The 25,735-nt window shown below is 49.7% G+C and overlaps 1 protein-coding gene across 1 annotated transcript in view; it reads right to left on the reverse strand.

Annotated features, from left to right (window-relative positions):
• LMCD1 (LIM and cysteine rich domains 1) overlaps positions 1–25,735 on the reverse strand; it is a 56,704-nt gene that overhangs the window by 11,639 nt on the left and 19,330 nt on the right. Inside the window, exons 2-4 of the mRNA XM_004018302.4 lie at positions 15,835–15,923; positions 9,447–9,702; positions 4,469–4,798 (exon numbers count right to left, since the gene is read on the reverse strand). Coding sequence (XP_004018351.2) covers positions 4,469–4,798; positions 9,447–9,702; positions 15,835–15,923 — 675 coding nt within the window. The remainder of the gene's footprint in view (positions 1–4,468; positions 4,799–9,446; positions 9,703–15,834; positions 15,924–25,735) is intronic.

Genomic DNA, 25,735 nt, shown 5'->3' on the forward strand with positions numbered 1-25,735 from the left:
ACCCTGCCGAGACCCCACAGGGTGGTGACGCAGAAGGACCTGGGCTGGGATCTCACTAACAAGCCAGTTAACCTCTCCAGGCCTCAGACTCCACATCTGTAAAATGGGTATAACAACCCCACCCTCTCTCACCGGTTGTTCGGGTGATTCAAAGAGATGAATGAGACTGCTGTGCAATGACAGCCCTCCTGCGCCCTCCATGCACACGTAGTGGGGCAACTCAGGGAGAGAGAGGGAGGCTGAATATTGGGGTGGGGGTTACTTGGCCTCAGTGGTTTAAAGGGTCTGCTTTGAGAGCGACAGTGGGCAAGCTGGAACCTGGGATTTTCCTGTGTGACTTTTCCTCACGAAGAGGGCTGACTCATGGGCATTTCCCATGCTGCCACCTCTCCTAAGCACAGTGTCACAGTGGCGCTTCCAGGGACCTGCTGCTCCCGCCATGCCGCTGCTCTCCGGCTTCACCCAACACTCAGTCCGTGGGCGGGGATTCCATACGGATGAGGATGACTTGGAACAGGCTTTGGCGGGAATGCTCCTCTGGTCTGGTCAGTCTGGTGGAGGGAGGAGTCGGCAGTCCGACCCTGGGGTTGCCACGGTCCGGGATCCTCCCAAGGTTTCCGAGGAAGGCCGTCACTGTAACAGGCTGCCTAGCCTCAGGACGGAGCCGAGCGAGCACCGGGGAGGACAGCCGTGGGGCGCAGGCTGCGGGAGCTCAGACAGCAGGGCTCTTGGCCTCTGGCTGCTGAGAGCAGAGTGTTGTGAGGTCCCAGCTGGGGCAGTCAGGGCCGAGAGAGAGTGGGGGCCTTTATTATCTGCAACTGTTCCCTGAACTCCCCGTGGCCAGTTCAAGGAACTTGAGAGTGCTGACAGTGTTCTCAAAGCTGGACACCCAAAGTCGGGCGTGGCGGGGAGGCCGCACACGTCTAGAACACGCCTAGGTTAGCGTCTGGAGGACCCTCACTGTGTTAACAGATTGGCGATATCTTTTTGGCTGAGTTTATACATCAGGTCATTTTCAACCCTCTATAGCAGTGTTCTCAAAGGGTGGCCCCCAGCCCAGCATTGGCATCAGCCTGGAGACTTGTTGGAAATGCAGATTCTCAGGCCCCACCTGCACCCGCTAGTCTGGGGTGGGACCCAGGCTGCTGGACTTTAGCCAGGGTGCCAGGTGCTTTTAGACATTGCCATAGTCTTCTGAAGGCTCTGAGAAGTCCAGCCTGAAAGAAACCCGGTTCATTTTGTCCACTCTGACGTCCCCTTTACACGGCCACATGGCCCTTTAATAGCTTCATATCCATGAGTTTTCTGGGCAATACGCTTTGGGAAACAGGAAGATGGGCTTGGGGGCTGACAGAGGTTGGTTTGAACCCCACAGCCTCACCTCCTGTGGCTGGGTGGCTGGGAGCTCTACGTCAGATGCTCCCCTGCTTAGCACTGTCCTTGGTTCAGCAAAGGCCACTGAATGGCAGCTGCCAGCAACAGTCCTGACGCTCACCGTCAGGCTGACAAAGCGTGGTATGTTACAACCGTAGCTCCAGTGTACTGCATGCCACATGTCCTTCTTTTTGCCTCCTCTTTCACGCATCACTGATTTCGAATGTCAGTTCTATGCGTCCTCCCTGTACCCGGGTTCTTAGGTTGAATGCCCCGATAGCTTCTAGCCAAGTTCACGTCCCTCCTCAAGGGAGCGAAAGTCAGGTTTGTGCCTGACATTTGGCTTTGGAGGCTGTCCTGCTGCCCTTTTATGAGAACAAGAGGAGCCCGGCACACAGGCCGGCCAGCACCCACGTCCCCTTGATATGCTGCCCCCTGGGTTGGGGCTGCCAGGGACCCACTGTCTACAGCCTGGCAGGATATTAGTTACCTTAATAGAATTTGCTCCTTGGCTTTGAGGAGATAAACACTGAGTTAAATACAGATAACAGGCAGGGTTTTATATTCAGCATCACACAGTAGCAAGAGTATCAGATCCGGAGTCTGCCCACCCTCTCCCCGCCAGAAACAATGGGGCCTCAGACAAGCTACCTATCTTCTCTGAATCCCTGAGTCCTCCCCTGCAGCACATGTGTGCAAAGCGTCATGTCTGACTCTTTGCAATCCCGTGGTCTATAGCCTGCCAGGCTCCTCTGTCCATGGGATTCTCCAGGCAAGAATACTGGAGTGGGTTGCCATGCCCTCCTCCAGGGGATCTTCCTGACCCTGGGATTGGACCTGCCTCTCTCGCATCTCCTACACTGGCGGGTGGAGTCTTTACCACTTGTGACACCTGGGAAGTCCCACCTATAATAGGGGACTTGTGAGGTCCACCCACCAGGTAACGGTCTGAATTAATCCAAGACCTGAAAGTAGTGAACGTAGCATGCAGCACACAGAAGATGATTAAGGCATGTAAACGCGAAATCTCACTGTCCTGTCAAGCAAAACAGCCACCCAAGTGGTCCCCATCTTTAGAGGATCAATTTAGTTTCAGCACTCGTTCATTCACGCATCACATAATTATCAAGCACCTTCTCTGTATATCAGTGGTGCCTGCTGCAGAGATGGGGTGGTTTGATTTGTAGCCCTAGGTTACAGAGACGGACAAGACAGGACCTCAGTGTCTAGAGGGGGTGACGGAAGTGAGTCTGCCAGTGACACAATTAGTTATCTAATTAAGATCAGGTTTAGGAAAAGGAAGGGGCTATGGTGCTGGAGAAGACTCTGGAGAGTCCCTTGGACTGCAAGGAGATCAAACCAGTTAATCCTAAAGGAAATAAATCCTGAATATTCATTGGAAGGACTGATGCTGCAGCTCCAATACTTTGGCCACCTGATGTGAAGAACTGACTCATTGGAAAAGACCCTGATGCTGGGAAAGATAGAGGGCAGGAGGAAGATGGGGAGACAGAGGATGAGATGGTTGGATGGCCTCATCGACTCAATGGACACGAGTTTGAACAAACTCTGGGAGATAGTGAAGGACAGGGAAGCCTGGCGTGCCGCAGTCCACGGGGCCACAAAGAGTTGGACATGACTTAGCGACTCAACAACAACTACTGAGGAAGGAAAAGTCTGTCTTCCCTAACCAGCCCAACCCACCAATATCACCTCCCTGTACATTCCCTATTTACTGTCTGGTCTTGTTTAAAAGCTTCTAAAGTGTCAGAGCTATTTTCTAGAGCTGACTGTTGCCAAGGACCTGGGATCTTAGGCTGCCTCTGCCCTACTTCTACGCTGTCCAAACATGTGGAATCCAGGATGAAATACGTTCTCAGATCAGCATTTCTCTCCTGGGAATGGCAACTGGGAGATGTCACAGACTTCGAGAAGCTGCCTTTCAATCTGGAATTCCGCAGTACTTAGCTGTTAAGAGGCGATGGCTACTGGAGGGCGGATAGAGAGCAGGGCTGGAGAGGGGGCTGGTTTCTGAAAACATGGTCACTGCATGTAATTTTTAAAAATCAACTCCTGGGGTGTGAATTCTTCCTGAGAAACAGGTCTTTTCAACACCGGCACTACTTTGTGCTAGCGAAAATCAGTTTCATTCTTTTGTCTTCCAGTTCATTGGATAGCAATCCCAAATGAATGTGCCCATGGGGTGGGCGTTGGAAAGACAGAACGCAGGTTTTGGATAGCAAATGTGAGTTACTACAGAGAAGAGAGACCCCCTTCTTGACGTAGTGACAGCATCATTTGGGTGGGCATTTCCCTGGGGTTCCTGGCTCATGTGGGTGACTCTTGCCTGTTGCCAGCAAGGCAGGTGATTTGCTTGATGGATTGGGACTTGTATTTCCAAATGTCACGTAGAGTCACAGGGCCGCTTGACTGATGGGGGCTGGGGTTGGGGGTCCCATGAAACTTAGCAGATAGCCCCACGTGGCCCCCAGTCTCAAGCCCACCACTGTTCTCTATGGCCCTTGGAGTAAAGTCTTAAGTCTATGACATCCCAGTATGGGGACAGGGTCCTCTGCTTGTTTAATTTCCTGGATCTCAGCAGACAGTACAGGCTAATGGATCCTTGAGTGATGGATGGATGGAGTGCATGACTCTTCAGGAAATGTGCCTCCGCTGACCTTGCCAGCCCCCCAGTACCACACCATCACCACCTGGCACTTCATTCAGTCCTTTGACTGCCATGCTCTGAGACTCTCACCTCTTATAGGGCATGCTTACCTCTTGAAGGCAACACAGGCCTCCCATGAAGAGCCCAAAGGCCCAGGGGACTCCTAGTGACTCTTGCAAGGCCAGAGGGGGCCTCCCCTCCTCCCCCAAGCCCACCCTCACCATCAAGCAAGGAGAGATGCCCTCTCTCTGAGCTGGTAGGCTCTGCTTGTCTGTGACCGCTTCTGGACCACGACCATACATGAACGCAGGAATGAAGGAACAGGACCTGGAGCTGGGGCCCTGACCCTGCAGCCCCGACCTGGGCATTTTCATCCAGACCCGAGGCATGCATAGGTGGATGGATGGAGGGGTGGGACAGACTTACGTATTCCTTGGACGGGTCACCGATGCTGCCGTTGGCGGTCGGGGCGGCGGTCTCGGCTCCCTCAGGCTTCTCCTGCTGCTTCCCCTCCTCCTTGGGCAAACCGCCCTGCCCGGGGAGGGCCACCTCGCCCACACCCAGGGCCTCGCTCTTATACTGCTTCACAAACTCTTCCATCACTTTCAGCTCGTTCTCCAAAAGTCCGCGGCAGCGAGAGGGGTCCTGGTCGTAGATGGGGAGCTGGTGCATGAGCTGGCGCCGGCGGTAGAGGGCGCCCTCGGTGCCGGTCACCGGCTGCTTCTCCTTGGGGATGAGCTCCATGTACTGCAGGCCCTGGGGAGGGGGAGGCCCAGCACCGTGATTCCCATGCACCCGGGCATGGGAAATCTGAGCCCTGGCAAGACCTGGGCTCCTCCAGGTTTTGGAGAACCCAAGGATTAGTCTCAAGGAAGAAAAGGGGTGAATCTTTGGGGAACACCCACGAGAGGCCTGAACAAGCTTCCACTCTCCCCCAAGTGGTAACTGCAGCTTCACATGCTTGATGAGAATGGGATAATTTCAGTAGACTTTCATTTCAGATCTGTTGGCTCTGCAACAGGGATTTTGTTTCCTTAAAAACTGAAGATTTTTACCTCATTTACCTCATGGCAATGCTTCTCATTAAAAAAAAAAAAAAACATTTAAAATCACTTTTCTTAGCAAAGTATAATTAAATCCTTATAGGCAGAAGGCATTTCATGGTTTATTAATTTTAAAATATGCAAAGGCCCCTTCTAATAGTAGAATCGACAAGGTCTCAGGTCAATAACATTTCCACACTGATATGGCTGGGATAGATGGTAGGCCATCTAACTATACATAGGGCCATGGATAACTGTCTGATTGGCCTTTCATTAGTTTGCTGGCTTGCTTTTCTTTAAAATGAGTAGAAATCTTACACTTGGGTGGGTCCTAGGTATGGGGAGATAAAGGTCAAGGCCACACAGCTTGAGAAAGTGTGAAACGCAAATTGTCTATCCTCTGTTTTCCACCTCTGTGCCCAACCCTGACCCTAACCCTCCTGCCGGATGGCCTGATGCCCATGGCTGTGGCTGCTGCCTTCTGTGCAAGCATTGCCTGGTGCCAGGAGGCCCAGGCCCTCGATCTCTGTATGGCTCCCACCTTCTAGGGCCTGCACCCCTCCCTGCTTGACTTTATAAATCGACCCTGTGGTTGAGACTGTCTGTGTGACCTGAAGAGCTAAGGGATACCTGGCTGGCTTCCTGGAGATAGAGACCTACTTTTCCTGTTGCAGCTTAAAGCCCCAGCTGGGTACCAGCTCTCTGCCTCTGCATTGACAAGGCCCCAGCATCTGGTTGTGTTTCGTGATCCTGGCTGGCTTGAGGCCTATGCTACCACTCCCTACTCACTCACACACGGCAGACATTAATAATCAACCCCAATGAGGGTATCAGAACCCACCTCAACATAGCTCTCAGACAGTTGCCGTCAATTGGCATGGACATGGGAAGGGGGCGATGGAAAGAGAGCTTGGGTCAGAATCAGCGATCTCTCCAGGAAGCCAACCAAGGTCACGTTCCCAAAACCTTTAGCAAGAGGCCTTTTCTCAGGTCAGTTGGGAAGACTGCTTTAGGTCCTAAACCAATCTTTGGTTTAAGACTGGATGGCCTTTCTGAATCATTTGGTGCTTTGCTCTCTGGTAGTGAATTCTTGGGGAAGAGGTTCCCAGAATCAGGCTTTTCCAGGAGAGAAATCAAAAGATCAGAAAGAAAAGTGCAGGAGAAAGGTGCTCTTTCCCAGGGTTGGGCAGTAGGACACACACGGACTCCAAGGTCAGAATTGGGCAGTAGGACACACACGGACTCCGAGGTCAGAAGACCTAGTCCCGGTTTTCCTTTTTCAACCTTCTCCAGCTGTCAGGCAAGGACGGTAAACGGGCTTCACACTCCACGTGGTCCTGGTCAGTCCTGGCAGCCTAGAGTGCGGTGCTGAGAAGGATGCTGAGGCCCAGTAGGGCTCAGTGGGAAACTGATCAGCAGGAGGCTGAGCAGTGGTGTCTGCCCTGGGTTCAGGGGTAGACGATGGCACATGAGAGTGCCAGTCCTGCATGGACTCCTCCCCAGCCTCTGTTTGCTCCTCTGTAAAATGGGAGCAGTAATGCACGCCCCCCCCCCCCCCCCCCCCCACACAAGTGGCTCAGATGGTAAAGAATCCACCAGCCAATGCTGGAGACCTGGGTTCTTCTATCCCTGGGTTGGGAAGATCCCCTAGAGTAGGAAATGGCAATCCACTTCAGTATCCTTGCCTGGGAAATCTCGTGGACAGAGGACCCTGGTGGGCCATAGTCCGTGGAGTTGTAAAGAGTCAGACACAACTGAGCAACTAACACTTTCCGTGCATGTATGGCTCTTAGCATAGCGCCTGGCACACAGTATCTACTCAATAAATACTAGCAATTAGGTTTATCATGACTTTAGTCTTTAAAAGCTCAAGAATTTCTCTGGTTTTTATTCTGGTTGGGAAGGGTGATAAAGAGCAAGATTCAGGCCATTTCCAAAATGTAGTCAGTCCCGATCACTTGGTAATTTAAGGAAAAGTTGGAAGGGTGAGTGGGAGGAGAGTCATCCAATCTCAGAAATGCGACTTGCTCAGGCAGGCCAGACACAGGGCAGACAGAAGGGCCTTTATCCTGTGCGGTTTTATGAGCCGGCATTAATCACGGCCCGACGATGCCTTCCTCTGATTAGGCTGGGGCCGAAGCATTTGAGGTTTTCACCAGCCAGTTCCTGTCGCCCACAGCCGGCTCTTTTATGAGATTCTTGCTTTAGTTTCCACTAACATCTTGGAGACCCAGTGATGGCTCACCCGGGCCTGGGCGCTGGAGGCAGACCTGTGTTCGGAACCACCGGAACCCGGCACTGCTGTTGTTCAACGCCTCCCTCTGTGGCCCCTGACCTGCCCCTGCCTATCCCCTCATGCTGGCAAAGGGCAGTGAACCATTCTGTGTCCCCTCACAGGTAAACTGACCCCTGCCTCACCAGGTGGCTAAGCTCAGGCATCTCTGAAGTGTTCTTTGAAAGTATGCTTCTCAAAAAGCAAAGCTTAAAAAAAAAAAACAGAACTTTGTCTCTCCTTGCTTTATCTAGAAGGGATTTCTGCACCCCTCCTCCCTTAAACTCCAGACTTGAACCTTCTGTGGTAAAGAATCAAGGTTTCCTTGGGGGTTCTGTTGGGTGGTTTGAATTGCAGGACGATCTGTGGGCTCAGTGTGCCTGGTGAGATGGTTCTCAGGCCATGGGAGGCTGTGCACACGAGAGCTTTATTTGGCCGTCACACACTTGGATGTCAGTTGCCACAGAGGTTTCCCGATATTCATTCTCAATTCCTGTGCTTCTGTTTGTGAGCCAGTCACAAGGATTTTTACGGAGCAGGTCCAGCCCACTCACTGACCACACATAGTGTGTAACTGGCTGGGAGGTCACCTGGACACAAATACTCATCAAGCCCGCTGCACGCTCTGCGCAGTGTGAGGCAAAGGATGCACCATGCATAGGACACGTGTACGCATGCTCTGGGTGATAATGACGCACAGGCTTGCATGAGACAAGGACAGCTTGAAATAAGAGCTTCTAAGGATATACCTATGGCTGTTCATGTTGAGGTTTGACAGAAAACAGCAAAATTCTGTAAAGCAATTATCCCTCAATAAAAAATAAATTAATTTAAAAAAAGATCTTCTAAGGAGACCATGGAGAATGGAGAGAGGGAGAAAAAATATCTAGTGGGATGAGTGACATCAACTGTAGATGGGGTAGTGTGGTGAGGCCCGTCTGAGACTTGATTGACAGAAGGACCCAGCTCTACAGAGAGCCAGGAAAGGATGTTTCGAGTAGAGGAAACAGCATGTGCAAACCCGGAGGAGGGCAGGAGCCTAGAGTGGTCCAGGGTAGGAAGGCAGGTCAGCGCACTGCCCAGTACTGAGTGAGGGGGCATGGCAGGAGCTGCGGGAGGAGCCTGCAGGGCCAGGCCACACAGGACTGGAAAGGCACTTCTTTTCTCCCAGGAGGGATGGGATTCAGTGGCAGGTCTGCATTGCTAACCTTGTAGGGCTTTTAAAAATCTCATTAACCTGCAGAAATCACCCAGGTCCTTGCTACTTCAGGTGTGGTCTAGGAGCTGGCAGCCTCAGCATGACCTGAGAGCTTGGCACGCCAGCCCCGAGCCTGCTGGGTGTGTTTCTGCAAGCTCTCCAGATAGTTTCTGCACTTGTGGAAATTTGAGGGGCGCTAGTCCACTGCTCTGGGTCTTGAAGGGACCTGCGTGGGATGTTCATTTAAATTCTCGTGTCTGATGATTCTGACCCTGCTGTCTGGAGCTTCCCAACTTAATTGTCTGGGGTAAGGCCTGTTCATGGGGACTTCCCTTGGGTCCTTTTAGTTGGAAGCTGAAGGGGGCTGACTTGTGCAAGTCACCTGCTCTCTCTAGGCCTTGTCCTTCTCTGGGTGCCATTTCCCCAGAGTTATGTAAAGTAAACTGGCATAACTCCCTTCCAAGCCCAGGGGTTAGGGAGAAGAGAGGAGTGTTCCTGTGTTCTCCCCTAGGCTTGCAAAAGGCACATCACAGCCCACTTTGAGGGAAAATGAACAACTTGTGGATGAAGACAAGCGCTCTGAGAATTCTGAAGGATAAAGCATCCTCTATTCAGAAGCAGAGAGCCCAAAGGGAACCATAAGCAACTGTGTACTGCAGCTGGAATTCCCATGAACACCTCTACCCATTTCATGGATGAGGAAAAACGAGGCCCAGATAGTTTTCACTTCAAGATCCCAGAGGTAGGAGCAGCTATGAAACCATAGCTATTCCTACCATTCTTATAATCTTGCACCTGTGTTCCCTTGTCTTTGACATTCAGGAACCCATGGTATGACTCCTATTTACAAGAGAAAGGAAATAACCACTTGGTTGCAGGAAGCTGTCTTACCAGTTTCTGGGTGACTCCAGGGGGAGCCCACTCATAGGTGATGGTGTCAAAGGTGGGATCTTTCCCTGTGGCAATGGGGTTGGTCATGATCATCCGGTTCCTCTTGTAAATCCGGATGCCGTCCCCGCCTTTCACCCGGGCTGTGAGCGTGGAATACTTGGAGTCCATCAGCAAGCGGCCAATTTTCCGATCGTCTTCCAGGTCAGAGCTCAAGCAGTGGTCCTCTTGGCTGCATCTGCATGACTTGCATATTTTCCTGAGGGGTGGGATGGGGACAAGTGAGATCAACCTCCAGAAAAGAGAGGCAGAGTCTCCCGCTGGCAGCATCTACGCTTTGGAAAGCAAGCGCAAAGTTTAACTTTAGTAACTTGAAAAGGTTAGCAGCAGACAAATGGTAACCGGAGACCAAAAGGCCTTTGGAATCAGCACCTCAATGTCTTCCTATCAATCTCTGGGGAATTTTGTATGACTTTTGTTGGTAAAAAGAACAGCACAATTTTTCTCTTGAGAAATTTTCCACCGCATTGGGGTGGCAAAGGCTGGTTCATCATTGGAGATGTTCTAGGTCAGGAATCTTCGCAGCCTTTGGGCTGAACCTGGCCCACAACTTGCTTCTGTAAATAAAGTTTTATTGGAACACAGCCATGCCCATTCATTTAGTGGTCTGTAGCTGCGTTTGGGTGGCAACAGCAAGTGAGTAATTACAAAAGAGGTCAGAGGCCTGCAGAGCCTAAAATATCTGCTATCTGGCTCTTTATTTTAAAAAGTCTGCTGATTCTTGCTGTAAAGAATTATTGAAATTGTCTCCCAAGATTCATGAGTCTCAGAGCTTCAGCAATTTGTAAACACTTTAGCACTCATCCTGAAGTTAAAATACAGCTGGAAATTTTCTTCAAGAAACTGGTGGACAGGACCTGGGGGGAAAGAGGATGAGCTTAAACCCCTCGGGCTAGAGAGATTGACATCCATTGGCAAGCCTTCGTCTTGGGGCTGGAAGAAGAAAAAGTGTCCTGGGGAGGCTTCACAGGCTGACTTGAAAGCCTGATGCTTCCCCTCTGACAATTAAAAACAAAAGCAGTTGGCAGCTTTGTGTCATGCTGTTAAGGTTTAGCTATCCAGAATTCCCAGAGTGAGAGGAAAAGCGCTCCCCTCCCTTGCTGGCCGGGTCCCCTTAGGCAGGCTGCATCTCAGATGCTGGAACACACGCGATGTAGAGCTGGTTAGGTCAAGTAAGCTGAACCACGACCTATGGTGGGATGGGGCAGGGCTCGGCGGGAAGATGTCAGGGCAGTGGCCTGAGCGCTTCACAGCCAGGCCTGCTCAGAGGAAGCCTCCTTTTCTCTTCAAAACTCAGGAGATTGATGCATTTAATCAGTTAGCACAAATTTTGATTGTGGGGCTCTGGGAAGCTTACCCTGATGCTCTCCATCAGTCGTTCACAACTACGGTCAGAACTGTCCCCAGGGGGCATTTGGCAATATCTGGAGACACTTTTTAAAAAAATCATTGGAGTATAGTGAATTTACACTGTTGTGTTTCTGCTGTATAGCAAAGTGAATCAGTTTTAACATATGGATGGGCATATATCCACTCTTTTTTTTTTTAAAGATTGTTTTAGGGTCTTTTCTCACATAGGCCATTATAGAGTACTGAGTAGAGTTCTCTGTGCTATACAGGTTCTTATTAGTTATTTACTTTATATATCATAGTGTGTACATCTCAGTCCTAGTATTCCAGTTTATCCCTCCCCCAGCCTTATCCCCAGGTAACCATAGTTGGTTTTCTACACCCGTGACTCTATTTCTGTTTTATAAATAAGTTCATTTGTACCTTTTTATTTAGGTTCCACATTTAAGTAACATTATACGATATTTGTCTTTCTCTGTCTGATTTACTTCATTCAGTACAACAATCTCTAGGTCCATCCTTGTTGCTGCAGATGGCATTATTTTGTTCTTTTTTATGGCTGAGCATGGAGACATTCTGGAGAAGGAAATGGCAACCCACTCCAGTGTTCTTGCCTGGAGAATCCTGTGGACAGAGGAGCCTGGCAGGCTACAGTCCATGGGGTCGGAAGAGTCGCACATGACTCAGCGACTAAACCACGGAGACATTTTTGATCGTCCCAGTGGGGTGCTCTGGCGTCTGGGTAGAGGCCAGGGTCACTGCTAAACATCTTACAATACACAGGGCAGCTCCCTGCACGGCAGACAACCATCCAGCCCCCATTGTTGGCAGTGCTGAGGTGGAGCCTGAGATGAAGAGAAGGAGGCCCCGTCGCAGCCTTCAAGGCGACTGCAGTGGGGATGGGAGAGAGAGAGACGCGCGGGTGGAAACTGTAACGCAAGGTAGAATCAGGGTGGGCCACACGAGTTGCATCCACTCTGGGGTGGTTCTGCTGCCTGGACCGGTTCCCCCGGGAGTCAGGATGTGGCACGTGGAAAGCGCTCATCGGTGATGAGTCTGGAGGACAGCAGGCTATAGAAGGTTAAACACGTTTCTTCAGTGCAAGGCTTGCTTCTTGTTTTTAACACATGGTGTGCAGTGTGGTGTTCAGGAGAAGAAAAGACAGCCTTTTAAGCATTATTTGAGGAGAAGCTTCCAGCTTGCATTCAGTGGGCTGCCATTTCAGTCAGTTCAGTTCAATCACTCAGTCGTGCCCAACTCTTTGTGACCCCGTGGACTGTGGCACGCCAGGCCTCCCTGTCCATCACCAACTCCTGGAGCTTGCTCAAACTCGTGTCCATCGAGTCGGTGATGCTATCCAGCATTCTTATCCTCTTTTGTCCCCTTCTCCTCCCACCTTCAATCTTTCCTAGCATCAGGGTCTTTTCCAGTGAGTCAACTCTTCACATCAGAGGGCCAAAGTACTGGAGCTTCACCTTCAGCATCAGTCCTTCCAATGAATATTTAGGACTGATTTCCTTTAGGATGGACTGGTTTGATCTCCTTGCAGTCCAAGGGACTCTCAAGAGTCTTTTCCAACATCACAGTTCAAAAGCATAAATTCTTTGGCGCTCAGCTTTCTTTATGGTTCAACTCTCACATCCATACATGACCACTGAAAAAAACCATAGCTTTGACTATACAGATCTTTGTTAGCAAAGTAATGTCTCTGATTTTTAATATGCTATCTAGGTTTGTCATAGCTTTTCTTCCAAGGAGCCAGTGTCTTTTAATTTCATGGCTGCAGTCACCATCAGCGTGATGGTGGTGCAGTGGTTTTGGAGCCCAAGAAAAAGTCTGTCACTGTCTCCATTGTTTCCTCATCTATTTGCCATGAAGTGATGGGACCAGATGCCATGATCTTAGTTTTTTAAATGTTGAGTTTTAAGCCAGCTTTTTCACTGTCCTCTTTCACTTTTATCAAGAGGCTCTTTAGTTCCTCTTCACTTTCTACCATAAGGGTGGTGTCATCTGCATATCTGAGGTTATTGATATTTCTCCCGGCAATCTTGATTCCAGCTTGTGCTTCATCCAGCCCGGCATTTTGCATGTCATTTGGGACATCGTAAAATCAACACGCTCAATGATGACTTCAGGGAAATTATCTCTAAAGATAAATTAGCACCCTACAGATGGTAGGTAGCAAATGCAAGAAGGCTTTTCTTTTCATTCTCATGAGAACGGGTTGCTTGTTTTATGCAACTGGAGCATTTTCTCATGACCAACGGGCTTCTCAGGTGGCTCAGTGGTAAAGAATCCACCTGCCAACGCAAGTGACGCGGGAGACGTGGAAAGACCTGAGTGAGACGTGAGACCTGAGTCGGAAAACCCCCTGGAGAAGGAAACGGCAGCCCACTGCAGCGTTCCTGCCTGGGAAATCCCATGGGCAGAGGAGCCTGGCGGGCAACAGTCCACGGGGCCATGCAGACTCGAACATGACGAGCGAATGAGCACGCGTGCACATGCATGACCAACAGTATTCTCTAAGCGCCAGGCATGGCGGAGACGCCTTCTTTAAGGAGACTGGTGAGGGCGCTTTTGGTCTGTGGGGGTGAGGCAGCAGCAGAGCCAGAAGTGGAGAGAGGAGGAAGAGGAAGGAAGGGAAGGGAAGCCCGGAGTCCCATGGGCTCCTCTGACATCCGCACACCTTCCGTACTTGGACCTGGGGGAGGAAGCTGCCCTTTGGCAGTTTTGGTTCACGTAGATGCTATGAGAGGTGTTGGGATGCAGAATACCTTGAAACGGAAAATGCTGAGAAATATGAGATGTTCTTTGATTGTGTCAACATTATTTCTCCTTTATTTGTGCTGTTTTTGTTGCCAGACTCATTTCTGGGACTTTACAGATGAGAAGGACACCTCCTTGGTCCCATTCCTGCTCTTTCCAGGCACCCAGGTTGCAGAGGAATACACGCATCTAGAGAGATCCTCAGTAGTGCCACAATGGGCAATTCTTCAGCCTGTCGCAGGTAACGTGAAGTTGCGGAAGAGGCATGACATTGGGATATAATCTCAGCCTGAACACAAGCCTACCACAGGCGCCTGCCAAGTTTCTTATCTGTAAAATCAGGCTTTGTCTACACCAGGGGTTGGCAATGTATAGCCCACTGGGCAAATCCAGTCCATCAGCTGCTTCCCTATGGCCTATGAACAGTTTTTATACAAGATTTGGAAGCAGATGATGACTTGGGGACACATGAGCACGGTGAGGAAGTTGAGTTTCAGTGGCCCTCACTGAAGATTGACTGGAACACAATGACACTCATTCACGACAGACTGTCTCCAGGGCCAAGTCAAATAGTTGTCATGGGAGGCCATGTGGCTTGTGTCCTGGACAGGCAGGACCTACAGGCTGAAGTCTGTATTTCTCAATTAAAGTTCACTTGATGTTCTGGGAACCGGTAGGATGATGAGAAAATGTCAGGATGGAAACGATGCTGAGAGGCTTCCACTCCCAGCCAAGAGGAACGGGGTCCAGAACTGCCCTCCTGCTATAAACAACTAGGAAACCAGAGAGAAGATACCAGACACCCATTCTCAGAGGCCTGACAACAGGGAGTGTGGGCCTGTGCACCTTGAAAGAAGGGAAGGACCTGACCCCATGTGTACAGTTAGGGAACACTATCCCCTGGCCCCAAGAACTCTGAAAGGGAGGCACCATCTCTTGTCTTCAGGGAGAACTGATACAGCGCCAACCTCGTCCTCCGACACCCTGATGGCAGGGTCAGGACCGGCGGGGTGAGACGATGGGCAGGCAGACCCTCTTCACGGCCAGAAAGAACTCACGTGGCCAAAACAGATGTGTGGGGAGAGGACGTCCTAGCTGTGGGGGGAATTGGTGCAGGGGACGGGAGTCAGAACTGGAGGACCTAGATGGTCCCTGGCATCTGGAAGCCCATATGAGCGCCTCTGAAGTGGGGGAGTGTCTGGGAGTAGAGTCAGGAACAATCTTGGACGTCAGGACTCTGTGCAGAATGGCTGGCAGCATGGCATGGGGCTTTACTCACAGACCTGAGTTTGAAGTCTGCTCCATAGTCGCCAGGAGCTCATTACCCACCCTCAGTTTCCTGATCTGTAAAATGGACATTCTAACACCTCCTGCTCAGGGTTACTTCAACATTCAAGTAGAAGAGATATACCTCAGCTCAGTGTGTATTTTTGTTACTGCCATCTCACGGTGGAAATCAACTTCTCTGAGACAAACGCCTCCTGAGATGGGCTCCCTCTCTGAGTGCCCAAGGCCACCCTCTGGCAGTGGAGACCAAAGCTCCTTTTAAGCTGTCATACCCTACAGAGCTTAGCCACTCTCTCCCAGGGCTAGGGGGATGGCCCCCTCAGACTGTGCCCTGCACACCTCCAGGGGGTGCCAGCTACACAGAGGCTGATGTGAGCAGTGCCTGAGGCTTGTGCAGAATGGCAGAAACACCTCTTGTTGTGAGTCCTCAGTGAAAAAAAAATGAAACAAAACGAACAATGCCGTGAATCCAAGTCTAAACTAGATCTCACCGCCCTCCTGCATGGACGTGAAACCAGGCCCTGGCTTTCAAGTGCTGCAGACACAGGGACTTTTATTTCGGTCCCCAGGGCACTTTGAGATCAGAATCCCGGGAGGCTGATGGTGCAGGAGGGGAGGATGAAGCCCACACACCGAACCCCAGGAGAGAGGGGTCTACCCAGCGTGGACCAGGCAGCAGCTAACAACTGCCCACCGCTTCCCCGAGCATCCTCGCCTCCACCTGGAAATGGTTTATAAAGCCTGAACTCCTTCTTCATCTTGGCTCCCCAAGAGCTTTTCTGTCATTTCTGAATTAAGCCAAGCAAGAATGCGTTCACTCCCAAGCCAGTCAGCCAACAACCCATGCACCCTAAGCAGTCCCAGGGTTCCCAGAAAGGACAGCCAAGAAATGAAGGCAGGCAGAGCCTTTCCTGACAAACTCCGTTACCTCCATGAATGTGGCTCGAAGCCCGAACACGTCCCCTTGCATCTCAGACAAGGCACACCTCTTGCTGACTGCTGCTGGCCCAGCGACATCTGGAAAAGGAGACAGAGAAGAGGGTGTGTTCCTTCCAAACGTCTTGGACCGGAGATGCTTGACCTCTAAAGACTTGGCATGCCGGTAAAGCAATTGTGTGGGGTTCAAAGGGCTCAAGATGAATAAGCCATGGCTTTACTGTTTACCAGGGACAGAGGAGACCAGCCGGGAAAGTGGCCACAGGGTAGGCAGGTGTGGAAGGGTGGAGTCCTTCCCATAAAAATGCACTGGGGGTTCATGGGCTTCTCTCTCCCACCCTCACCCACTCCCTTGATCCACTTGTCACTGGAATGGAATCTTCCAGTGAGTTTCTTTTCTCTCATTTATTTGTGATTTATTGATAGGGTGTGATTAAACCAAAGCTACAGGCACAAACAAATGTTCAAGCTGCCAAATGTTTATAGCTCAAAGCATAACTTAAATATTTTGCTAAATCATGGACAGTCAGAAGCATTTGAAATCTGGTCATCCTTTGGAAAGAGAACAAAGCGGGAGACAGGTTTTATTGTTCATTACCAGCCAAAGGTAACCAAAGTGCATTGACTGCTGTTGGCTAATGCATTTAGACTCCAAAATGTGATCTTCAAACTGGCTGCATCACCAGAAGCTTGCAGGAAATGCCCTACCTCTGAGGGTCTCAGCCCTTTTGAAGGAAATTTCCAGGAGGTTCATAGGACGTGAAGCAGTGGGTTAGTAAATGGATCTGGCTGCTGAGAAACTGACTTGATTCTATGCTGGGGATGGGGACTGACTTGGGGGGACTGGCCATGTGTACCAGGATTTTATAGAAGCATTGCTCCATCAACCAGTAAGATAAAGGGATAAGCTTCTCATTCCACAAACTGTTGACTCACTGAAGCATTTATTTAGCATCTGCTATGTGCCAGGCACAGGGATACACTGTGAGACTTGTGGTGCCCTGGAGGAACACACAGTCTAGTGGGAGGTGAAGAAACACACACTTCCTGGAAGGGATAAGTTTGAGGCAAGGGCAGCTGTCTATTGTGTGGTAGAAACCCATGGACTTTGGGGCCTGAGACCTGGATTTCAAACTCAGCTTCATGATTTAGCAGCTGCGTAACCTTGGACAAACTAAGCCTCAGTTTCCTTACCTGTCAAATGGGTACAGAGATAATACATGTGATGTGCCCGAACACCTTAGGCACCACAGATGGTAGCTGCTATTATTTTGCACATAGACTTTAGGAGCACAGAGGAAGGTTAACCTGAGTGGGAAATCAGGGAGGCTTCTTGGAGGAGGTGGCTCAGAATTGGGGCTGTGCAATGTATGCAGGCAGGAGAAAGGAGAAGAGAATTCCTAGCAGAAGGAGGCGGTGTGAAAGGGCAGAAAGGTACAAAAGGGCTGGATGGCAGGATGTCACAGTCTGAGCATGCTCTTTAGGGCATGATGCCTCTACCTTCTCTGCTTCTAAGTGGGAAAAAAGACAAGTTGTGAGGCTACCATCATTGCTAGTGTTGGAATTCAAAGATGGACATGGAAAGAAACAGTTACTCTTCACATTATTTCTCTGCTCCCCCATCAGTTCGTCTCATAATAACACCCAGCTCCATGCCACCTGCTTGGTGATTTGACACACCATGTCTTCACACGCTATGCTGTTCTAATACACCTTCACAACTTAGGGAGTAAGAGTCATGTGGCATGTATTTGGAGGGTTGCATGCTCATGTCTGTGCCTATTTGGTGTTAGATTCATGTTAAAATGGAAAACCAAGACGATGCTCACTGCCATCTCATTGTCTGAGCCAGGGAACTTTGATTCATGGGTGTAACTTTGCTCCCTAAAGCTGTTGGCATAGAAAACCTTGCCTCTCATTTCTGACCTGTTGGATTCTACTAGTTGAAATACAATGGTCCCCTTACACTTAATATTTAAGTCATTCGAAGTTTTCGGCAGAGGTAAACAATTTATGAATCAGGCTTCATCATTGGATGGTTTCAGATCAACTCCCGAGGCAACAAAGCCTGAAACAGGAGAGCTCTGTGGGAGTGTTTCCTCTCTGGTGAATTACCCTGCCCGCTTGAGCACTGTTGTTATTCTGGCTGATTTAACAGCCATCCTACAAGGGGATTAGTCCTAGTGCTTGGCCAGGAGAGCTAACTGCTGGCTCGGGGTCTAGTTTAGAAACAGTGGTGTAAGGCAGCTCAGTGCAGCCGGGTTCTGGCCTGCAGGGCGAGGGGCTGGCCCTCTGGTGCCAACTCTGACATTTATTAGCTGTGCAGCTAGAGGCGACTTCTTCCCTGCCCAGCCTACATTAGTCCTCTGTGAGATGAGAAAACTGGCCTGGATTGGAGTGGCCTGTATCCTGTTCTGTGGAACCCTCATTGTGTGGGATGTTACAGAGGGGCTTATGGCTGGAGGCAAAAAGCATGAAATGATCAAACAAAAATGGTGGACGCTGGATGACAGTGGGGTCCAGCGCCTTTGAAGAGTGAGGCTACAACAGAGACGTGAAGAGAGATGAAGAGAAGGGAGCTGTTTCAAGTCAGGAGGTCCAGGCTTTGGGGTCAGAGGGCTGGTTTTGATCCCAGTCTTGTCCCTTTCTTCTGCTGGACTTGGGTCAGTGACTGCATTGCAGAGTCTGCTTCATTGTCTGTGTCACGGGGACACTAAGCACCCCTCAGGTGCGTGGAGTCACTGAGAGGGTTAAATGGGCCATGCACTCAAGGGCTTAGCATGCACTTATTATACTCTGAATGTTTGCTGTTGTCAGTACCCCTGTATAAACGTGCTCTGAATCAGACATTCTCAAAAAATTGTTTTACCTGCTTCAGAGTTCTTGGAAACTTTAGAGGAACTACTTTTTAAACTGCACACCTCATATAGTTTCTTTTTCTAAAATTAATTTTTATTGGAGTATAGTTGCCTTTTTTTGTGTTTTTGGCCTTGCTGTGTAGCATGTGGCATCTCAGTTCCCCAACCAGGGATCGAACCCACACCCCTGGTATTGGAAGTGTGGAGTCTTAACCCCTGGACTGCCAGGGAAGCCCCCACCCCATACACTTTCTTACTCCCTCCTTTGTTTCATGATTATAAACGTTGCCTCTCTGACGGTGCAGAAAGCAGGGTTGGCCTGCGTCTCCATCCTGCTAGTGAGATGGTTTCTATGGCAACAGAAGGCCGTGGGTGAGAAAAATAAATGGCCTTGCAAGGAAGAAACCAATTTGGGCCATTGGACCACACTCACTGCCAGTTTCCTGGCTGCCTGTTTAACACAGCGAGCAGTCATTTGTCCAGGGCAGGCATGCCATCCAGCCAGGGGCCAGACAGATCCAGCTTACCCCCAACACAGAAAATGAGTCTCCTGTTTGTTGATGTGGGGGAAGAGCAAGTGTTTTGAATGAGACATTCTTTGTAAACAGTAGGTTTCTCTGATGTGGATGCAGCTGCAGATGAAAGATAGCAAAGTAGCTCACGGTAGCTGAGAAGAGCAGAGCTTGAAAGGAGCCACCACTTAAAAAAATGAGTTCCTGGAATGCGGCCTCCTTTCTGTCCTTTTTCCTGAGCAGGGGATAAAGTGTCTGGACAATTTTCTTTGGCTCAGGATAGCAGGATGTGGTTCACCTGATGCTGTGCCACTGAATTGTGTCGGGGACTTAAAAGGACTGGGATGAGACCAGGAGCCCTCTGGGGTGTAAAAGGTGGGGGGCCACAGGTGCCTCCCTCCCTCCCTCCTTCACCTTTAGTGAAGCCCAAGGGAAGTCTGAAAAGAGACAAATGCCACTGAGAGTAATGCGGGGCTGAGACCAGGGGGAACTGAGAAGGCCAAGTGTGAGATGGAGTTTCAGGATGGGCGCCAGACTCGGAATTAGGAAGCAGGATTCTCCTCCTGGCCCAGCTTCTCTCTCTCCTGTGTAACTAACTCGGTTTTCTCCTCTGGAAACAGGTTTTCCCTGACCTTTTTGCCCCAACAGGGCCATTATAAGCATCATGTAAGTGAAGTGAAAAAAGTATTTACCAAAATTGTTGAAAAAAAAAAATCCAGAACTTGGATGTAAGGCAGAAACGGGGGTGGCACACCCTTTAATGTCACATGGTGAGGCCTGAGTGTTCCCTCTCCATCCCGCCTCCGCGAGGATCTAGGGAGGTTCCCTCTGTGCTCTTCTTACACTTGGCCGAGTTCCATGTTAGCTTGTAGATTTTTATCCAGTAGTGACACCCATGCAGAGAGTTTTTGTCATTTTGAAAAAGACAGCCCCAAAGGCTATGGTTCATCGTCATGTAGGATATCAACTAGTTCTGTACCTATCAATCTTGTCCTAACATTAAACTGCTTATGAACCCCTAGCTCCTCAAATGCTTTTTGGACTGCTCTAAATATCTTACTGGTTCCTTCACTATGTCATGAGTTGAATAGAATCTTTGCTAAGTTTCGTTTTATAGTTGCACAAGAATGCTGACCTTACCTTTTTGAAAACTGTGTCTTAACACCATCACATGCCCTCCTGACTATCTGTGGGCTTGCTCTTTGAGCAGGGATGTTCTGAACTGATACTAAATTCTATTCCAAAGCAACTCCTCTGACTTGTCTTTTACAGGTAAACTCTATAATCATAGCTGTGTTGTTATAAAACATTACTGGTCAACGTGCTTTGTTACTTAAAAACATCCCTTTCCCCCAGGGTCCCAGGAGAGGAGGTGGAGAGAGGATGGAGATGAGTGGGGAAAAGGTGAAGTTATGAGAAGGTCCAGAAGAACTGAGATCATAAACAGGAACATGATCAGAAAGGTACTCGACTACCCTCAACAACCTCCAAATAAAAACAGCTCGACGGCCCACAAAGCGATTTCCCTTATGAAACCACTGTCTTCCTTAACAGTGATGCCAGCCCTGTGGGGGATAGTCATTATTCCCAGTCATCAGGTGATGCGAGGGCCGTCTGAGAGGAGAAGCACCTTGCCCATTCAGAATGCCCCTCTGGGGAAGGCTGGTGTCCTGAGTCGATCCTTATTTGAATTACAACTTCAAGCAAAACTGTTTTATTTTTCCGAGACTCCCCCGGTGGTCCAGTGGCTAAGACTCTGTGCTTCCAATGCAGGGGATGTGGGTTTGATCCCTGGTCGGGGAACTAAGATCTCACATGCCATGTGGCATGGCCAAAAAAAAAAGAAAAAAGATACATACCTTAAAGAAAACTGTTTTATATTTCCTAATGATTATGATTATAGCTAGCATTTACCACCTTATGTGGGGGCATATGCCAAGCATTTGCATAATATTTAATTTAAGCTTCTTGATGAACCTACAGGAGGCACTTTTCGTAACCTTGTTTCCAGGTGAGGAAACAAGCTAAGAGAGGTTTCACCTCCCCTTCAAAATCCAACAGTCAATGAGTGGTGGAGCTTGGACATGAAACCAGGCAGGCCTCACTTCTTGACTACGCTCTCATCTCATGTTCTACGGCCCAGGCACAGCACTTTACAGGTTGCAAAGTGTATTCACATCCCTTCTCTCACGTGGTTTTCACAACCAGCCTAAGATGTCAAAATTTAGCATTTGGCTCACGAGCAAAACAAGCTCCCAGAACTGTTAGGGTACACCACTCAGAGCATGACCCACACTCATGTCTTTGGATTCCGATCCTGCAGCTTCCAACCACACCAGGTGTCTCCAGACCCCAGACCGCCTCCCGCGAGCCTCGCCTTGACTCGGGACTCGGGGCCTTGGACTACGTGGGTCCAAAGAGGTGGACAGCACTGCTGTAGGGGTGGGATGTCCTGGAAGGGTTAGGAGTGGGGAGCAGTAAGACAAGGTCATGATCACCCTGGTCCCAGGATTTCGACCAGCCAACCTTGTTCTGCAAAATAAAGTGTAGATGCTCAGGGCATCAGACGGGCTTCAGTGGGAGAGGTGGCAGCCAGTGGAGGAAGTGGACCAGAACCATGGGCAGTGCCTGTGTGCGTGAAGCACTGGGCACTGGCTTCCCCCAGTTGATCTGCCCTGTCCTGGGAGCCTGAAATGACTACAGGTCACAAGTGGCTAGGACCAGGCCAGGGAGCTGGTGCTTACGCCGTGACGCAAGTTTACATTTCAATTTAACCCATACACTATAGGCAGTGTCAAGAAACTATCTCTAGATATTGTGGGGCCCTTACACTGACTTCCGTAATAACTCACATACATGAGCTGAAGCTCCAATACTTTGGCTACCTGATGTGAAGAGCCGACTCACTGGAAAAGACCCTGATGCTGGGAGAGATTGAGGGCAGGAGGACAAGGGGGCAAAAGAGGGTGAGATGGTTGGATGCATCACTGACTTAATGGACATGAGTTTGAGCAAACTCTGGGTGAAAGTGAAGGACAGGGAAACCTGGTGTGCTGCAGCCCATGGGGGTCCCAAAAAGTTGGACACGACTTAGTGACTGAACGACAACACTGGCTTCTGTAATAACTCATCTGAATATACTGATACAATTACAAGTGCAGTCGATGCCAGGAAGGAGGGAAGGCGTGTGCCACAGGATTGTACTTGAGTAAGACGATTTGGCTGTGTCTCGTGGACCAGCGCTTCTCAAGTTACCCGACTCTCTGATTAGCAGAAAGATCCCCTGAGATCTGGCCAGTGTGCAAATTCTTGTCTAGCAGATCTGGAGTGAGCCTGATATTCCATGGTGCTCCCAACCTCCCAGAGGGGGCCAGTGCTGCTGGTCTGGGGGCCACACTTTGAGTAGCCAGGGGCCACATCAGTGGTTCCCAAACTTGAGTGCATATTACAATCACCTGGTGGGCTGCCGTCTGTGGGGTCGCACAGAGTCGGACACGACTGAAGCGACTTAGCAGCAGCAGCAGCGGTAATGAAATGAAAGTGTTAGTTGCTCAGTCATGTCTGATTCTTTGTGACCCCATGGACTGTAGCCCACCAGGCTCCTCTGTCCATGGGATTTTCCAGGCAGGAACATTGGAGTGGGTTGCCATTTCCTCTTCCAAGGGATCTTCCCGTCCCAGGGATCAAACCTGTGTCTCCTGCACCATGGATTCTTTCCATCTGAGCCACCAGGGAAGCTCCTAGAATCAGCTAGAGATCTTTTCAAACTTCCGAAGCCTAGGCTGAATCCCAGAGCAACTTAGCTCCAGTCTTGGGGGATGGGCCATAGGCTGTAGACATTTTGGAAGTTTCCCCCGGGGATTTTAACATGAAGACAAGTTTGGGAACAACTGGGCCTCAGTACTGGGCCCTCGGCTATTCCAACTTGGACTTGAAGGCTCTCAGCTCCTTGGCTTAATGTATTCTCATCCTGTACTCCTCTTGCAGACCACCACTCCTCCAGGGTGAGGTTTTATGGGCTGCCTGACTTTTGTTGCCCTTCATTTTGGTCCCATCTGCCCCGGCACAGGCCTGCCTCACAGGCTTCTGTGCCAAAAGCAGTAACATTCTTAACAGCCAGACGGAAGGGAAACCACACCCTTCCTCTTCCTTTAAATTTCACTGGCGGCCCAACGCCCCTCAGGGGCTCTCAGGGATCCTGAGACCCTCTGCCAGGCCTGAGGTCAGGGGTGGTCCTCTCCTTACCCCACCCTGGGGCCAAAGCGGGGAGCGGGTGACGGTGCCAGACGGAGGAGCCCAGCCTGGCTGTGGCTTCAGATCTTGGCCGTGAGAACCCTGTTTCCCCAAATAGGAGAGGAAAGGCAGGGATGTGGAGCCCAGACCCTGGCAGGGTCGTTTATCCCCTCCTCCGCCTTAGGAGGACTGGCTCAGAACATGGTAGCAGCAGAGAGTGCAGAACCAAATGCTGGCAGCTGCTCCCTTTTCCAAATTTCCATCCTGTGCCGTCCCACCCATGCTCTCTATGATGACGTGTGTATCAACCATGGAGACAACTTTGGATAAAGTGCTTTCTAAAACCACAGAGTCCCCCTAGGCTAAAGCAACATCCTTGTCTACGTTAGAGGTCATATCTGGGGGCAGAGATGTTCTCCAGGGGGCTGTATCGAAATCTACTGTTTCTCCCCCAAGTCTGCTCCTTGAGAATTTCTCTTCCTCTGTCTGGACAAGCACAAATGTGAAGAAATCTCTTGAGTTTAGACCCTCTTTTCCTAAATTGTGTAACAAGGCTAAAAATGTACAGACTAAACAAATTGAGATGAGCCCTACTGATCTAGTGCTTAGAATTCTGTGCATGGAAAAATTTCTTTTTTCTTTCTGATTATAAAGAGCAATCCTATTTAAAGAGACAGTAAAGGAAAGCATTGGGTGGGTGACAAGCCAATTGCAGAAGTGGCTGAGAAGTTTGCATTCTAGGTTAAGACTCAATTATTTTTCCTATTACATATGTGTGTTGAAATTGATTCCTTGGACTGGCTGTGGTTGGGACAGTTAGTCTGATGGCTTTAGTTTAGGATGTTAGGAGTGTCTGGCGTCCCAAAGATAGTTTTACAGATGCCCCTAAAGAGTACTTTTCACTCCCTGTGAGAAATGGTGTTTCATTTGGGTTTTGTCCACTAAGATAGTTTGTATGGGTTCAGCTCTAGATGAATTTGGGTTTGGGGCAAAACATACCATGTTGTCCTTTATTGTTGTCTTTTTAAAAGAGCTGAACACAGTTCCCTGTGCTGCATAGGAGTACCTTGTTGTTATCTGTTTTATAAACAGCAGTTTTTCTCTGCTAGAACGAAACCCCTAATTGATCCCCCTCCCCTTCCCCCTTTGGTAACTGTCAGCTTGCTTTCTATATGTGTGAGTCTGTAAATAAGCTCATCGGCATCACTTTTTAGATTCCCTATGTGAGTGATATCATGTCTTTCTGATTCGCTTCGCTTGGTGTGATCATCTCTAGGTCCATTCACATGGCTGCAAATGGCATTACTTCCTTCCTTTTCCTGGCTGAGTAATATTCCATCACATACAGGTACCATATCTTCTTTATCTGTTCACCTGTCAGCGGACACTTAGGTTGCTTCCATGTCCTGGCTCTTGCAATCAGTGCTTCTGTAAACACTGGGGTCCACGTATCTTTCTGCATTAGAGTTTTCTCTGGATATATGCTCAGGAACTGTCCTTTCTCTCTCAATACATCATGTTTAACAGGTAAAATTAAGTTTAACTCAGGGTGGCCAGGAAGGAGAATTGAATTCACAGATGCTCCAGAGCTGCAGTCCCCAACCTTCCTGGCACCAGCGACCAGTTCTGTGGAAGACAGTTTTTCCACAGACCAGGGGTGGGGGGGGCATGGTTTGGGGATGATTTAAGCACACGCCATTTATTGTGCACTTTGTTCCTAAACTAATGCTGCTGCTGATCTGACAGGAGGTACTGATCTGAGGCCTAGAGGTTGGGGACCCCTGCTCTAAAGTACGTGAAAGGTAGGCAAAAACCATGGTGGGTCCAGACCCTTTGTGGGGTGAAGGGGCCTGTTGCTTCTGTGTCTCCCACACCAGCTGTCCCTGAAGCGTGTCCTAGTCATCTGTTCAGGCTCCTCGACAAGCATGTGCCAGGAAAGTTCTAGAAACCACTGTCCATTTCCTCCTATCGCTTCCTCAGGGAGGTTCTTCTTTTCCTAGGCTGGGTCCTCCCTCCTGCCCCCCTTAAGTTCCTAACCACCAGACACAACCCTTTATGGCACATTTTTAATAGTTGTAATAATTTATATGGTTCTGTTCCCCTCCAGGGGAAGACATGATTAGAGATTCCCAAGGGTCACATCACGTGTGAACAAGGGTTAATCGGGCTAGGAAAACCAAGTCGGAAAGCAAATCCATATGTGGCCAGGGAAATATAAAATGAAAGCCTTCTCTGTTTAAGACCCGGCCTTTGCCTCCCCTGCCCCCACCCTTGTCGGACAAGCCTCATT

Source organism: Ovis aries, chromosome 19, assembly GCF_016772045.2.
Source record: "Ovis aries strain OAR_USU_Benz2616 breed Rambouillet chromosome 19, ARS-UI_Ramb_v3.0, whole genome shotgun sequence".
In the NCBI taxonomy this organism is placed as follows: Eukaryota; Metazoa; Chordata; class Mammalia; order Artiodactyla; family Bovidae; genus Ovis; species Ovis aries.